The sequence below is a fragment of the Raphanus sativus genome, chromosome 1, assembly GCF_000801105.2.
Source record: "Raphanus sativus cultivar WK10039 chromosome 1, ASM80110v3, whole genome shotgun sequence".
NCBI classification, from domain to species: domain Eukaryota; kingdom Viridiplantae; phylum Streptophyta; class Magnoliopsida; order Brassicales; family Brassicaceae; genus Raphanus; species Raphanus sativus.
The window spans coordinates 10,384,561-10,400,781 of record NC_079511.1 but is presented as its reverse complement, the minus strand read 5'-3'; the positions used below and the strand labels follow the sequence as shown (position 1 = coordinate 10,400,781).

Here is a 16,221-nt window from a genome sequence, read left to right as displayed (position 1 = left end):
TTTCATAATTCTATATCTACATACATAGTAAAATATCTTAAATAATTAATTATTACAGATTGACAATAAGAACAAATAAAGGGGAAATTGCTAGTCGAAATATAACACAACACGTTGCTTATACAGCTAGAGTAAAACCTATGTTCTTATCTCTTGCGTGGCATGCATTAATTATGTTAACATTTTTATCAATTACACAGTAGGTAAATCAAAGTATGTATTTAGGTAACAATCTTTTTATTTGCAGTTCCTTTCGTAAATTGACTGTGTACACAAGTTTATAGATTCGTAAGACACTTGGCATAACAAAAAGTGAACATAATTATGATTTATGATATACATATGACCCAAAAGTGTTGAATAAGCAAAATATTGACCACAAAAGTTGGGAGCATCTTTATCCATATGCTGACAGATACACTGATACACAGCACATAACTTTTACCTTCTGCTTATAAATAGTACCATAGTCCATACGATCTTCATACACATTACATACAATAGCAGCAGCATAGTGATCACGAGGTCATGGAGAAGATGGTTGGGTTTGAAAACTTGAAGATTTCCGGCAGTGATGCAACCAACGCTGTCATCAATCTCGACCAGTATGTGTTAATTTTTCCAAAAATTCGGCTAAGTTCGTTTTAATTCCAAGTAACAAATATGCATGATTATATTTTTTTTCTTTGAGAAAAATTAAATTAATAATGGCTTAATGACTTTCCGCAAAAAAATTTAGATAAAAAATAAGTTTGTAATCTCAAACATCGGACGTCTGTCATCAATTTCGATTGTTTCAAATTTTCTTTTGTTTATAGTATTTGTGTTTGACACTATCGTCAAATACTTTTTTGACAAAATAAATTTTGTTTTTTGTTTTTGGGAAATTACTTAGAATGACTCTAATAATTCCCATAAATACTAGAACGACTCTTATAATTTTATAATTACTACACTAAATGGCAAAGCAACCAAATTTACTAAAAACCCATCCTTCTAAACACTAAACACAAAATTATAAGTATTTTTTATTAATAAAATACAGTTTAATAAAAAAAAGAAAACAAATAAAAAAAGAAAAAAAAATAAGACAGAACTCGTCATCTTTTCTCCCCCACGACAAACTTCATCCATAATCCATAGCCATCTCCATCTCCATCTTTTTCCTCCATCTCAATCGTTCGTCCAGAAACTCAACCTCCATCACTTTTATCTTCTTCGACAACTACTCTACCATTGATTGTCTTCATCTCTGTTTTTCTCCACACCTCCATCGATTTCGTCTCTGTCATCAGTGAGGAAGAACTCAATTTCACCTCACTCCTCCACCATAAATCGAGTTCCTTGAATCTGTAAGATATAATCTATGTCTTAGAAAGTAATTTCAACAATTGATTGCATTCAGATTGATTGCTGTTAAATTTTAAAACCCTAATTACTAATTTCAAATCCCTAATTTCGAAAATTGGTTTGGGTTTTCTCTGTTTCTCTATAAGCTAATGTATGTTAGTATGAAATCTATGTGTATCAAGTGTTGTATTGGATTTCTCTGTTTCCAATTCCTTTTTTTTTAAAAATCAGTTCTTTGATTCCACTTATTTTTTTTTCAGGTATGGCTTCTTCTTCGGGTGAACGAAAGTATCCTCCTCGTTTGTATGATGTTGGAAAAACCCCAATTCAGGGTAGGAGCATGAACCATAGTTGTTTCATGGCCAACATTCAAGCGGTGCTAGAAGATCTTGGGGATGACGTTGCGTCTGACTTGAGGGAGTCAGCTGTTGGAGTGATTTTGAAGCTCAAAGAGTTGAAGTACACTTGGTCTGCTTCTTGCGTTCACCATTTTCTCGCCAATCAATTGGCCATTGAGAGCAATCATGAGATGTGGTCCTTGATAGACTCTATGCCACTGCGGTTCTCTCTTTATGAGTTTGAGGAGATTACGGGACTAAACTGTGATCCTTTCGACAAGGATGAGATTTGGGATGTGGAGCATGAGAGTTTTTGGCTGAAGATGAATGTCCCGACTTCACAAGGACCTACATTGAAAGAGCTCCAAGACATTCTTCCTATTTGCAGAAATTGGCCTCGGGAGGAGCGAGTGATGATAGGTTTGTTGTGTGTGCTGTCCATATAGTCTAACGAGACACAAAATCTGATTGAAAATTTCTTACCTCCAACATCTTCTCTACACCACGAGTAAGAGAGGTTTTCATCAACTCAGCGTCATGTTTTCTTGTTGCAAACCAGCGTGTCATCATTAATCGGATTGACTCTAAAAGGTGAACAATAGGCAAGCTTCTAGCACCCGACAAAGCTCTGTTTATTGATTCAGCTATGTTACTTGTAAGGAGGTTATATCTATCACCTCTAAAATGAGCTCGTGCCCACTTACGTACATCAGCACGTTCCAAGTAAGCATGCAAATCTGGATTTATCTCTTTGATTCTCTCGAAGGTTGCTTGAAAGTCAGTTAACCTAAAAGAGTTGGCGGCTTTTTTCACAAATCCAAATAAATCACGCCCTCTGTATCGTAACAAGATGTTTTTATATAAGTGGTACGTGCAAATTCCCCTGCTTGCCAATGGATAGACCACTGCAATAGCTTTCTCTATTGACTTGTGCCTGTCTGAGATTAACGCTAATCCTTCATCATCTGGTATCACACGGCTGAGTTGGCGGAAAAACCATGTCCATGATTCATCATTTTCTGTGTCAACGACAGCAAACGCAATTGGAAAGATTTGAAAATTACCATCCTGTGATGTTGCAATCAGAAGCGTTCCTTTGTATTTTCCTTGCAGAAACGTTCCATCAACCACCACAACCTTCCTCATAAATGGAAAGCCAGTAATGCTAGCACCGAATGCAAGGAATAAGTACTTAAATCTGTTGTTTGTATCAACTTCCAATCGAGTTAAAGTTCCTGGATTTGACATTCCGATCTTGTGCAGGTAAGTAGGTAATTCCTGATATCCACTCTCTGAAGTACCCATTACGAGATCTCTAGCAGCTTGAAGTGTACGACGAGCTTTCCAGTAATCCATCTGCAATAAACAAAAAAAAACGATTTAAAAGAAGTAAAGGCCAGAAAAGAAACAATATTTTATGATGTAATGTAGTCGACCTTGATTCTGAAGCTCATATTCATAGCAGTAGAGACATGACTTGGCAAAACAGATGGTTCAACCCCACCAACATAGTCTTTGTACAAGAGTCCAAGAATATCAGGAGTAGCTTGTCTGGAGCGAGATGGACGTTCTGTAACAGAGCAGGTATGTTCATCTACATATACTCGGATAGTAAACTTTGAAGACTCACCTACTGGTGAAGCTCTAAGATTCCACGTACAACCTTCTAGCCAACATTTTACACGAAACAATTTCTTTGTAGATTTATCCACATCAAAATCGAAACGTTGGACAACTGAATATATCTTCAGACGTGTCTCCAATGCATCTTTTGAATCGTAACTCTGCCCCACTGCAAATTTGAATGAGCGCAAATCTAATAAACTCATTGGAGACTCTCTTTCTTGTGTTTTAAGGACTTGCGCATAAAGCATATTTGTACAAGATCCTTGGACCTCTTCTACATGGTCTGGTGGAATCCCGTATGTGGTAAAGTTTTCATCATCGGATGTTTCTCCATCAGAATCATCACAGTAATCGAATCGATCACCCTCTTCGGCTGTATCTTCTTCGTCTTCACACAATAGTTCATCTCTTTCTTTGGGTTGTTTCTGATCTTCCGCAGCTCTTTCCCCAGCAATTTTTTTCGCTTTAAACTCCACACATATTCGAACGTTCTCGTCTTTGTAGAGACCCAAGAATGCATGAAACTGCCTATCGTTTCCTATTTTCACAGGTGGTGTATCGATGCTTTGTTTTTGTAGATTCCGCTTCGGCAAAACGTACCTCAGTTCCAAATCGTAATCTGCAAAATCAACTTCGTAATCCTCAAATATAATTTCAACAAAATCCTCAAATCGAGTGTTTTCATTCGCAGCAACCAATATGCTCCCTCGCTCGTTGTCTACTTCAAATAACCACCTAGTTTTCTCAACTTTCCACTTCCCACAGACGAGAACTATGTGTTCCATTACTCTCTCCTCGATCTGAATTAAAAGATGCAGTTGTAAGTCACCATGAAAGTGGATCACGTGTTTCTGAGTGGAAGGTCACAGGAAGAAGAAGACGTTAAAGAACGTAAAACCTAATTGGAGTTAACGTGGACATATCTTTTAGATTAAACCAATGTTTCAAATTGGTTTAAATTAATTTAAACCGAAAATAACTCTAAACCAAATTTCAAAATTAATTAAAAACAAATTTAATCAATCCCAACCGAGATCCAATTTAAATTAAACCGAAATTTAGATGAATTTAACCAGAAATTCGAATTGTGTCCCACTCTAGTAATTAAAATTTATTTAAAAGTCTGCCGTCAAAGACTACAATTTAAAAAATCTGCCACCAAATGAATACAAAAGTCTGCCGTAAAATTAAATCGGGCAAATATATCTATCAGCAAAATATATGTCTATTAACGATAAACATATCTGTCTCAAAACTCTGACTACTTAAAAAAAGAAATTGTTCCTTCAACAAATCGGTTACTACATATGACAGATTAAAATAGATAAATCTATCAACAATCTTAAATCGGCCACAAAAATCTGCTGACTTAAAAAATCTGTCGTACCAGAAAAGTCTGTCACCAAATACTTGGCAGATCTATATTTTACAACAGGTTTTTATAACAGACATATCTTATGATAGATTTATTTTTCGTTAAATAAGTCTGTCGTCGATTTTTTTTAATTAATTTAAATGGCATTTTTGTAATATTACTTTTTGATTATAACTAGAGTCAAGGACATTTTCGACCATAAAATAATGTTAGTAATTTTAAACTTTTAAGAGTTATTCTAGTAATTTCTCAACTAATTTGAGTCATTCTAGTACACTTCCCTTTGTTTTTTGGTCAAATATTTTGTGTTGCAAAACCCTAAGCTTTATGATTTCATATTTGAAAAAAAACTATATGTATAACATGTAAATGTGAAGGAGCTTTTAACGCAGAAACAGATTTAAAAAGAGTCCATAACGAATAAAATAAAAGTAAAAAGAAAGATAAATTTGCCTATGTTAATCTTTCTCAGAGGAAATCCGACGGCATTCGAAGAGTATTGGATGAAGATAAAGGAGAGGTGTGTTGTGGTGATACCAGGATGGGAACTGATGAGCTACTTTAGCGATACGACGAACGTGTGTTGGTTCCTGCAGCAAGATCTTGCTGAGGCGATCAAGGCGTTGCACCGTGAGATCGGCAATGCAGCGACTGAAGAACGCTACATCGTGGTGGGTACGGGCTCTTCACAGCTTTGTCAAGCCGCTTGGTTTGCACTTTCTTCTCTCTCTGAGGCGAAGCCTCTCAGCATTGTCGCCGCGGTTCCTTACTACTCCGTAAGCCCTCACTCACTGAATAGAATTAAAACAGCATTATTAATAACAAAATGATTGCATCATCACTTGTTAGCACTATGGTTGTAGCATGGTAGATCACACAATTTGGAGATTGAAATCCATAACCTAATTATTCCTAGCTACGAAACATGTTATGATGGTCTGCAAATACATGTTTCATGAGCACACAATACATGACACATCCCGAATATAAAAACATAAATTGAACTTTAATATATATTAATGCTCACGTCTCAAGTTCCTATCCTAATTTCGTTTAATATCTATGTTATACGTTTTGTTATAGACATACGAGGAGCAGGCATCGTATGTTCAGTCGCAGCTGTACAAGTGGGAAGGAGAGGCAAGAACGTTCAACAAACCCGGACCGTACATCGAGATGGTGACATCACCGAACAATCCTGATGGGACCATCAGAGAGCCGGTGGTGAACCGGGGTGGGAAAGTGATATACGACCTTGCGTATTACTGGCCACACTACACTCCCATCACTCGCCGTCAAGACCAAGACCTTATGCTCTTCACCTTCTCTAAGATCGCCGGTCACGCTGGGTCCCGCATCGGGTGAGTCAAACTAACCGCTTACATTGTTTAAAAATCGTTTAAGTTACTTGACCCAGAATCCTTCGACATATAGTTCGAGAGTTTGATAATGGTAATTGCAGGCCCTGAGATGTTGAAAGATATAAGCAATTTAGTAAAGATTTTAATATAAAAGTTTTATAATTTTGGAAATATTTATTTATGTGCATTATTTCTAAAATTCGGGAGCTATTGACTAATGTTTAACATGGCTATGCTCATGACCGGTTTTGGGTACTTGCTCCACTTTGTTTGTTCATTTCGTGTGAGAAACAATCACTGAAACGAGGCCAATTTGGTCGTCCTTGTGTATGAAGTTCGTTATATGCATGAAATTAATTATTTACTATTTTTTGAGTGAAGGTGGGCGTTAGTGAAGGATATAGAGGTGGCCAAGAAGATGGTGCAATACATAACCATCAACTCCATTGGTGTGTCAAAGGAGTCACAGATTCGAGCCACCACGATCCTCAACGAACTCACCAAAACTTGTCGCATCAAATCGGAGAGCTTCTTCGAGTATGGTTACGAGAAGATAAAATCAAGGTGGGAGAGACTACGCTGGGTCGTAGATAAGACCGGTGACACATTCACTCTACCTAATTACCCTCAAGCCTTTTGCAACTTCTTTGGCAAAAACAACTCCACTTTTCCTGGTATAAAACTACAAACCATTATATGATGATGTATTTGATGTTTGTAAACGATCTTGGTGGTTCACTAATGGTTTTGGATACTGAAATGGTTTTTGCAGCGTTTGCATGGCTGGGGTGTAAAGAAGAGAACGATCTGGAAAGACTCTTGAAAGAAAAGAAGGTTTTGACAAGAGGGGGAGACCGATGTGGCAGTGATAAGAAGTACGTGCGCGTCAACATGATTGGCCCCAACGAAGACTTTGAAGAGTTTCTTCACAGACTTCTCACCATCAGGAATCCTAACTGCTTTGAACCTTAAGTTTTTTATTTTTCATATGATATTTCAATAATGGTTTTTTTTCCGTAATGTTAAGCATTTCCTTTCTTCTCAATTTATCTTATAATAAATATAAACGTTCTCTCTTATTTCCATACATTATGTTGTATCCAGAAAATTTAATTATATTGCTAGATTATAATCACATGATGCATATATAGACAACTTGTAGGATAATATGTAAGTTAGTTGGTTATATATAAACTTATACAGACATTATGTTTGTTAGATTATATTTTGTTAATATAAGAATAATTTGTAAGCTAATATAGACGTTAGCCAGGTTATACATAATCTTAACCAAACATTATGTTATGTAGTCGGGTTATACATAGAGTTATCCAGACATTATCTATACTATTAAAGCAAAATACCTATTAAGATTCTGTCATTAGATTTTTTATTTATTTACAATGGCATGCCACTCATAATTAATGCTTAATCATCTTAAATTAGATTTTAGGAAATTTTATTTTTGTTACCTAAAAGAACATAATTTGTATACATATGCTATAATGATTGAAGGCGTATTATGTATCTCGCTGACTTAATAATACAAGAGTTATACTTTCTACATATATATATGCTGATCCACTCAATACAATCACGCCTAAACTAAAAATATATTTAATATTTGATTTATTACATATGTCTATTTAGTGATGGGAATTCGTATATCTGTTTAGGTTTGGTTCAAATTTATTAATTTATGTGTGTTCTATTAGATTTTTAAATCCAGTTTAGGTATTTTAATTTTGGTTATGGTTTGAGTTTGGTTTGGATCACCACTCATGTACCCATTAAAATTATGTTGAAAAAAATCAAATATATCTTAAAAATTCTCAAAATACAAAATAAAAAATGGATCTGATTTTGAATTAATTTGCAAGTTAACTAACATCCAGTTGGATATTCATTCAATAGGTTTGGTTTATGTTTTTTTAACTCAGCCGATTTGGTTTATGTTAATTAGAAATTTGTATAGTGGTGTAAAATTCTTATATATTTATTACTATTTTCACTTTTTCAAATGACATTAAAAATTTCATCAAAATCTAAGAAATCATAAGTTTATTCAATTTTATATACAATTAAAAAATTATGAGTAAATTAATCAAATATTTTATATTATTCGAATATCATGCATCTTTTAATACAAACCAAAACTCTATACAATAACTATTTATCAATTTATGTAAATTTTTCAAAATAGTCCAACAAAATAAATTCTTGCGCTTTAAAAAATTATGAGTAAATTAATAAAATATTTTAGATTATTCGAATATCATGCATATTTTCAATACAAACCAAAACTCTGTACCATAAACTATGTTATAAATTTATGTAAATTTTTCAAAATAGTCCAACAAAATAAATTCCCGCGCTTTTTAAAGTGCGGGTCAAAATCTAGTGTTCGTTAAAACATATTTTTGTTTCTGTGTTACATAACAAAAATTGTTGATGAATTTAATAGTTCATTTGTAAAATTACCGCTAATGCGACAAAAAAAATACAAAGTTAAATTAAATAAGGAATAAAAATGAGAGTATATAGCCAGATAATAAAATTTGGAGTGTCTTTCTCTCGTGGATTTTATAACGTGTGTTCCTTTGTGAAAAAAGCTAGTAAGAGTTTCCCTTGAGAGACACGCCTAGCTGACTAAACCATATACGCCAGTGTTGAGTAACATCGAGTCCTCCATAAACCAGAGTCGAAGTCTTAGATTTCATACAACAAAAATGGCTTCTGGCCGAATATACATACTGATCTATAAACATCCCCGTGGACGGTGAGAATATCTAGACGCATGTCATAACAATACACAATCAGCAGTGTGATATTTTAGATATTTCATCTTAAGAAAGACACGCTGCACAGAAGAGCTAACTGCTAAGAGTAAATAAAAGGCATACATGAAAGACATAAATGTACGACTAAAATGACAAACACAAATCAAAAAGAATAATCATATCTCGTTTTATCTCATTTCCATCCTCCTACAGAGTATTACACACTGCTTCGCTTTTCAATAGCGGCAAGATTCAACATGTTTTAATCATATAGTTGCTTTTCTAAGTCTGCATTGTGGTTTCCTTTTACGTCCTGAAGCAGGTTGCTTGATCTGCACTAGGCTTGGAACATAAGAACACGCACTTGCCCTACAGTTCCCATCACTGCCAAGACGTTCCACGAGTTTCAGCTATTTTAAGTATCCATCCTCTCCAACAATGTTAAATGTTTTGGAGTAGTCTTCTTTAAAATCCATGGCGACTTTCTTCTCCTCGTCAATGAAGAAACTGTCAGCTGTAATCAGAGGGTCAAGTTCCGTTGCCACCACCCTCAAGAACTTGCTCCACAACACCTCTCTGGTCTCAATTTTAGTAGTAATCCATATCTCAAACTCAGTTGGACATACTTCGTTTGGATTAAGTAAAACCGCAAGCTTCTCTTCTCTAACGCATGATTTAGTGCTGTTCGTTTGGTTGCCGTAGATCCGGCGTTTGCGTCTGCGGCAATGATTTTCGCAGCAAATTTGTTCGTTTCATCGACGCCGATACGTGCATCTGCGTCTGCGTCTAAACGCCAGTACCTGCATCAGACGCCGAGAAAATCCCGTGGTCGCGATTAATAACCAGCGTCTACTTAACCTATTTACTATTTTACCCTTAACCTAATTCACTAAAAACCTAAGCTATTTTGACGCAGACGTCTTATCTTCTCCATTGACGCCACTGCCTTTTCTTCTCCATCTCTCTCGAATCTCGATCTCAGACCCATCTCTCTCGATCTCAAACCCATCTCTCTCTCTCTCTCTCTCTCGAACCCAGCTCTCTCTCTCTTTCGTTCTCTCGATCTCTTGAAGCTCATCTCATCTCACTCTCTCGTAAGCTCTCTCCTTTTCTGGATTTTGTTTGCTTACTACTGTTTAGAATGCTAAGTGTTGTTTCTTGTTTATTGGGTATCATTTTGTCTGAGAACTAAAGTGTTCTTGTCTTGATAAACATTGATATATTTCTATCTGTTTTTACAGGAACCCTTTGTTCAAATAGTGGTCTGAGCTTCTGGTCTGAGCTTTCTACAGTTTTCTCAGCTTTACTTGATGCTCTTGTGCTGTGCGCTCAGGTTACATCTCTTAGAAACTTTCTTAAGTCTCTTTCTGTTTTATAACTATGGAAGCTATCATATCAACTGCAGCTTCTGGTCTGTTTTTACAGGAACCTTTGTTCAAAATAGTGGTCTGAGCTTCTGGTCTTACCTTGTAGCTGAGTTATCCGAGAAGCATTACAAGTACTCTTAGGTACATCTTTCTTTTGTCTCTACAGTCGAGAAGAGAGCCGGTTGCTATAATAATTACACATTTGATTAGAATATTGAGTTATGTACGAGTCTGATCTGTTATAGCTTATAATTAGAATATTGAGTTATGTACGAGTCTGATCTGTTATAATTCAATGCTGAGACTGATTGATTTTCTTTGCTAGTGTCCAAGCTTCTGTATTTTTAACAGCAGCTGTTAATTTCCTTTAGATGTGTCGTTGTGGGAGCTATAAATTTCCTTTAGATGTGTCGTTGTGAGAGTTACCGATCCCTTACTCTCTGTTCACTTTTGCATAAGGAGGGGCCATGATTTGAGCCTAATATTCTTTTTGTATCACTGAAACCATCTGATACGAAAACAGTGTCTTGATAGCTGATAAGTGCTTGTTTCTTATTTCTAAAAGCTATAGTAAATTTTCTAATTGATTGTTTGAGACGTTTTCTTGTTGTTACATGTTCTTAAGTAAGTTACATGTTCTCAAGTACCACAAGTTTGGTACTCCTTAGTTTTTGTAAGGTCTTAGGCTGAAACTGTTTTGTTCTTAAACATGTTCGGTTTCCTTTGATTATTTTGGCATGTACGAGCAGTTTCTGAGTTTGATGTTTGGTAAATGCAGGAGGGACAGCTTGATGATGTGACAGTAATCGTTGCCCAAGTGTTGGACTCTTGAGTCTATGTGATCTTTTCTCATTATTGTCTTGTTGTACAAAGAAACTTGTCATTGTATTGGAAAATCTGTATTAAAAGAACTGATTTTTTTTATCATTGTGAATGAATCAATGAACACTCTTTCAAAGCTCATCTATTCCTTTTAGTGTATCCCATAAAAAAGTTTTAAAATACAAAAAGTTAACTACAAAGCAAATCAGACAAATAAATATGTAGAAAAATATTGCTAAAAAGATTTCTGGGTTTGTAGGTCTACAGGTCAGAATTAGACATAAATTTTGTACAAAATAATTTTGAAATATGTTGTTTCATGCATATACTATTTTTTGAATAAATATATGCAAATACAATAATATAAATATATAATAAGAAATAACAAATACATGTAATGGTTTTAGACAATTAATTAATTAATAACGACACGTAAATTATACAATGATTATATTTGAAATAGTTACTTAAAAGTTTAAATATATTATTAACATTAAAAATGCGTATCACTAATGATCTAAAATAAATATATATGTATATAAAACTGAAAACAAGTACCTGCACGGTTGTGCCGGTCGAAATCTAGTGTGATAGTAAGGCTTGATGTAATTTTTTTTATCAACCAACTTAATTTAATGTTTCTTTTATCTGTGACACGTATTTGCGTTATTTGTTTAAAGTGCTAATTTCGAAAATTAAATGTATGATTTAGTTTAATGACAAAAATATTGTTATATTTGTATATTTGACCAAAAAAATATTATCAAGTAAACATAATATTTTTATAGATGTAAATATATTTAAACTACATTTTATTTATTTAAAAGACAATGTTATAAATTTTTAAAAATAAAATATGAATAAAATAAAAATAGCCGCAACGTCTATCAAACGAACAACACTTAATTATGCTTTATGCGTCGGCGTCAGAGTCAACTTCCTGCATTTTCGAAACGAATAACAATCAGCATCGGTGTCTATGAAACGAACATTAGATAAACGAGTTTGACGCAGCCGTTGACGCCGACGCCGACGCTGATGCTGAAACCGGCGGCAACCAAACGAACAGGGCTCACACAGTCATAACGCCCTCAAACGGGAGAGCAGAAGAGGACCAAAACTCTCACTTGTAAAATCGAAACAGATGATGTGATCGTCAATCATGTCTTCTTCAATGTTCCTTTGTGAAGCAGGCCAGTAAGTGTTTCCTTTGAGAGACACACCATCACCACATAGTATACTCCAGTTTGGAATGACATCAAGTCTCTTCCATGAACTAGACTCGAAATCGTAAATCTCATACCATATATACTTATCTATAAACCTCAATAATTTGTAGTCACGACAAGATGAGCCTTTCTCCTCGTATCCGAGAGCGTAACTGAACCTATCCCATCCGTCTGGGTGGTGAGAGAATCTAGATTCTTCTATCAACCTTTTTTTTTTTGTAACACGGTTTAAATTATAAAAAGCTCAAGGAGCAAGAACGATTACAACAGAAGCAGACGGATCCGGAGCCATGCTCGACAGTCGAAAGAAACTAAAAAATAATACAAAGCAGCTAAGGATAGAATCATCTAGGGGCGAGTCAAGCTCAGCGAAATGAAGAGACCCGATAGGAAGCTCCACTTTTGATCCCATGGCGATTGTTCCTAGGAACAATTGATAGTCGAGAACGACGTTGATACACCTTGTGTTGTTGACTGACCAAAGCTTAAGGTGAAGAGCTTTAGAAATGTAGACGACCTTGAGAGTACGAAGTCCTACATGACTTGATTTGGCGCTGAAACAAGAACTCTCAGCTTTGAACCCAACATGGCTTACCGAACAGACTAGATGAATCTCAAGCTCCAGCTTCACTTCCAAAGAAGTGCTTAGGATGAAGATTGATGACGGAGGTGAAGGTTTAGTTGGGTACAGACCTCGGAACTCAACATTACCGTGTCGAGCCCAACAATTTATACCCGCAGGAGACCTAAGCATACAGTCATCGTGCTCGTTCAACCTGAACTTGTGTGAGCAAACATCAGATAAGAGGTAAAAAGCTTTGGAAACTCCGGTTTGAACGTCGGATGGTTGACTCTGTGAAGAACCGTCGATGCTTGAGACGGCGTAATGTGATAAAAGCGCAGCGGTGACAAAGTAGCGAGCAAATCTGGCGCGTTTGCACTCTTGCACAGTAGTCCTAGCGACGAGCAAAAAGGTGAGAGAATACCACTGTGAAGAACCGTCGATGCTTGAGACGGCATAGTGTGTTGGAAACGCAACGGTGACATAACAACAATCAAATCTGACGAGTCCACATTCTTGCACAGTAGATTCGGTAACAAGGCGAGGGGTAGAGGCGAGCGAGGTGGTGTCGAGCGAGGTGGTGTCGGCGGTTGATGCTTTCTTCATCTCCGATTCCATAAATTTATACGAGTTTTGAAATTGCAGTATGGATGAATACGTCAGAGGGATTCGTCTAAAGAGGCCGTAGTGGTGAAGCGTTTGAACTCGTGACTCGACGGCATTTGACGGATTTGCAGCGGAGAGACTCACAGATCGATTGAGTCCGACCTCAAGCTGAGCAGATCCAGCTTTCTCCCTCGGACTAATCGGAGTAAGAGCAAGGGCGATGGTGGGGCGATGAGCAGTGACGACAGATCCGGTGAGTCCACCCTTTAAAGGAGCAGATCTGGCGCAGTAGATTCGTGAGTAGTGGTGGTTGAAGATGGTTACGGGAAGGGTGGAGATGAGGGACCTTTCTTTCACTGCTAGAGGCGTAGGCGGAGGAGGAGCGCGATGGAGCGCGGAGCTGATAACAGAGACGGTGGCGATGGAAGGACACGATGAGATGACGATGCGAGAGACGATTAGAACCATGACGAAGTAGAGGACGAGGAGGAACGAGCGGCGGAGTAAATTTCCCGACACCGGCGGCCAAAGGCCCCTCCGGCGCCCAGAAGAGAGGCTGGCGGCGCGGTCTCGATACTGAGAGAGAATTAGGGCGAACGTTTTCAATAGATGAGTTTAACTCATTTTCCTGATTCTTCTATCAACCTTGTTTGACACAAATATGGATTCCAAACAATCTGGTATTGGCGTATATGGAGGCTTGACCACACATTAGTGGAACGGAATGAGGCAGCTTTTGCCATCGCCGTTACGAGATAAACACTATCAGTCTTACATAGCGCACAAGAGTCCAGTTTGGCTGCACATCTGCTATTTTTTTGGAAGCGCAAGCAATTTAAAGGAACAAGGGAGCTCGCACACATACTCCTCTAAGAGCGTTCGGCTTTTTTTCTCTTCTCTACGTTGCAGCTACCTATTGGTAGTTTGTTGTTTCTGCATTTCAGTTATTTCGCATGTTTTTTTTTCTCAGCTACCTATTGGTAGTTTGTTGTTTCTGCATTTCACTTCTTTCGCATGTTTTATGGTCTTTGACCAACTTGATGCTACTTTGGGGAAGCTTGACTCCCCTCAATGAATGCAAAATTCTCAGTGTTAAAAAGAAAAGAAACAATAATTGAACTCATCAAAATCCAGAAAAAATGATAACATATAAAGAAAAAGTAGGGAAAACCAACACCAAAACGACATCTTAATTAAAAATACATAGTTGAAAGAAACATCATTTCGTTTATTCTCCTTTTGCCTTCCTCCTGCAGATTACCAAAACTTGATACGATTTTTAACTGCAACAAGTCCAGACATTTTTTGATCAAATCGTTGCTTTTCTAAGTCGCTTTGGTGTTTCCATTTACCTCCTGCATCAGGTTGCTTAATTTGCACTAGGCTTGGAACATAAGAGTACGCTATTGCCCTACCATACACTATGTTACCGCGTAAACCTTCTACGAGTTCCAGCTCTTTTAAATATCCAGCCTCTCCAACGATGTTAAATGTTCTGGTGTCGTATTCTGCAAAACCCATGGCCACTTTCTTCTCCTCGTCAATAAAGTAACCACGAGAATTCACCAGAGCGAAAAATCCCGTTTCCGTTACCACTCTCAAGAACTTGCTCCACAACACCTTCTCGGCCTCAATCTTAGTACTAATCCATATGTCAAACTCCAATGGACCTCCTTCGTCGTGAGTAAGTAAAGCCGCAAGCTTCTCTTCTCTAACACATGATAAAGTAACATAGTCACCATGCCCAGCGCTAAAAGGGAGACGCAGAAGGGGACCAAAACTCTCACTTGCAAAATCGAAACAGATCATGTGATCAATCGAGTAATTTTCTGGGTAACTTTGTAAAGCAGGCCAGTAAGTGTTTCCTTTGAGAGACACGCCACCCTTCTCCTGATGACATAATATACGCGAGTTTGGAGTGACATCAAGAGTCTTCCATGTACTAGAGTCGAAATCGTAAATCTCATACCAGTCAAACTCTTTTCTGGTCTCATAGTCAACGTAGTATTCTATAAACCTCAAGAATTTGTAACCACGACAAGAGCCTTTGTCCTCGTATCCTAGAGCATATTTGAACCTGTCACATCCCACCTTTCGGGGGCCCACCCTTCGGCGGTGAGAAAATCTAAATTCTATCGATCTTGTTTGACCCCAATAGGGATTCCAAACAATAGCTTTGGTATCATCATCTTCCAAGACACATAGCAATAAACCATCACAGTGGAAAGCTTGAGATATTTTGATTTGTTTGTTAAGTTTACCTTTATACTCTATGGTTGGATCTTCATTGTCCGAGAGAACAACCTTGGTGAGATATAGATTGAAATCCATCAGTACGATCATCATAGACTCAACTTCCCTTCTTACTGCGCTATGCATCTTTGAAAAGCTTTGGCTTTGGGATAAAGTGTCCCAGTCTTTGCAAGTTAATCGAACTTCTCTCATATTTTTAACAGGGACCCTATAGAGAATCTCCTCTACCAAATTTATTGGAAGATCGGAGATCTTCGTCATTGTTTCAGTCTTGAACAAGTTTTTGTGTTTGTCCCTCGGATCCCTTGCGCCTCAGAATCTCTATATATATAAAAATTAGAACTCAAAACCCTACAAACTCTACAAGTTAATAATATCATGAACTAGAGTCGGGCGGGATGTTAATTTGAAAATAATTTAAATAATTAGAATAATACCTTTGATTTCTGTTTGATATTTGTTTTGATTTTAAAATGTTTTGTTCTATATTAGTATGAATCATCATTTTATTTATTGTTATTATTTATTCAGTTTCATTGTCATTATAATTAA

The 16,221-nt window shown here is 36.8% G+C and overlaps 3 protein-coding genes and 1 long non-coding RNA gene across 6 annotated transcripts; 2 read left to right on the top strand and 2 right to left on the bottom strand.

The window, feature by feature from the left end:
- The first annotated feature begins 1,059 nt into the window (after nucleotides 1-1,059).
- LOC108845011 (tryptophan aminotransferase-related protein 1-like) lies at nucleotides 1,060-7,168 on the top strand. 3 transcript variants are annotated; one of them, XM_057010306.1, is made up of 6 exons: nucleotides 1,060-1,352; nucleotides 1,611-2,108; nucleotides 5,162-5,465; nucleotides 5,773-6,050; nucleotides 6,432-6,724; nucleotides 6,823-7,168. In XM_057010306.1, exons 3-6 carry the CDS (start codon nucleotides 5,193-5,195, stop codon nucleotides 7,020-7,022), a joined length of 1,044 nt encoding a protein of 347 aa, XP_056866286.1. In that variant the 5' UTR covers nucleotides 1,060-1,352; nucleotides 1,611-2,108; nucleotides 5,162-5,192; the 3' UTR covers nucleotides 7,023-7,168. The 3 variants fall into 3 exon arrangements, with proteins under 3 accessions (XP_056866286.1, XP_056866278.1, XP_056866289.1); XM_057010298.1 differs by lacking the exons at nucleotides 1,060-1,352; nucleotides 1,611-2,108 and adding an exon at nucleotides 2,273-2,411; XM_057010309.1 differs by lacking the exons at nucleotides 1,060-1,352; nucleotides 1,611-2,108 and adding an exon at nucleotides 3,132-3,272.
- LOC130496907 (uncharacterized) lies at nucleotides 2,136-5,132 on the bottom strand. The gene is made up of 2 exons (XM_056989573.1): nucleotides 3,125-5,132; nucleotides 2,136-3,044 (listed from the first exon to the last, which is right to left on the bottom strand). Exons 1-2 carry the CDS (start codon nucleotides 4,097-4,099, stop codon nucleotides 2,136-2,138), a joined length of 1,884 nt encoding a protein of 627 aa, XP_056845553.1. The 5' UTR covers nucleotides 4,100-5,132.
- A 2,576-nt stretch (nucleotides 7,169-9,744) lies between the features above and the next one.
- On the top strand, nucleotides 9,745-11,158 carry LOC108852757 (uncharacterized). Its single transcript, XR_001949591.2, has 4 exons — nucleotides 9,745-9,924; nucleotides 10,072-10,163; nucleotides 10,256-10,338; nucleotides 10,976-11,158. It is a non-coding gene; the product is annotated as an uncharacterized LOC108852757 (long non-coding RNA).
- Nucleotides 11,159-14,516: 3,358 nt separating this feature from the next.
- On the bottom strand, nucleotides 14,517-15,987 carry LOC108856447 (F-box protein At2g38590-like). The gene has a single exon (XM_018630249.2). It carries the CDS (start codon nucleotides 15,928-15,930, stop codon nucleotides 14,674-14,676), a length of 1,257 nt encoding a protein of 418 aa, XP_018485751.2. The 5' UTR covers nucleotides 15,931-15,987; the 3' UTR covers nucleotides 14,517-14,673.
- Between the last annotated feature and the right edge of the window lie 234 nt (nucleotides 15,988-16,221).

Excerpts from the sequence above, each read along its gene's own strand:
- LOC108856447 (XM_018630249.2), bottom strand. The coding sequence starts at position 15,930 with ATGACGAAGATCTCCGATCTTCCAATAAATTTGGTAGAGGAGATTCTC.
- LOC130496907 (XM_056989573.1), bottom strand. The coding sequence starts at position 4,099 with ATGGAACACATAGTTCTCGTCTGTGGGAAGTGGAAAGTTGAGAAAACT. Across the intron at positions 3,045-3,124 it reads ATATGAGCTTCAGAATCAAG|ATGGATTACTGGAAAGCTCG; the intron begins GTCGACTACATT and ends TGTTTATTGCAG.
- LOC108845011 (XM_057010306.1), top strand. The coding sequence starts at position 5,193 with ATGAAGATAAAGGAGAGGTGTGTTGTGGTGATACCAGGATGGGAACTG. Across the intron at positions 5,466-5,772 it reads CCGCGGTTCCTTACTACTCC|ACATACGAGGAGCAGGCATC; the intron begins GTAAGCCCTCAC and ends GTTTTGTTATAG. Across the intron at positions 6,725-6,822 it reads AAACAACTCCACTTTTCCTG|CGTTTGCATGGCTGGGGTGT; the intron begins GTATAAAACTAC and ends TGGTTTTTGCAG.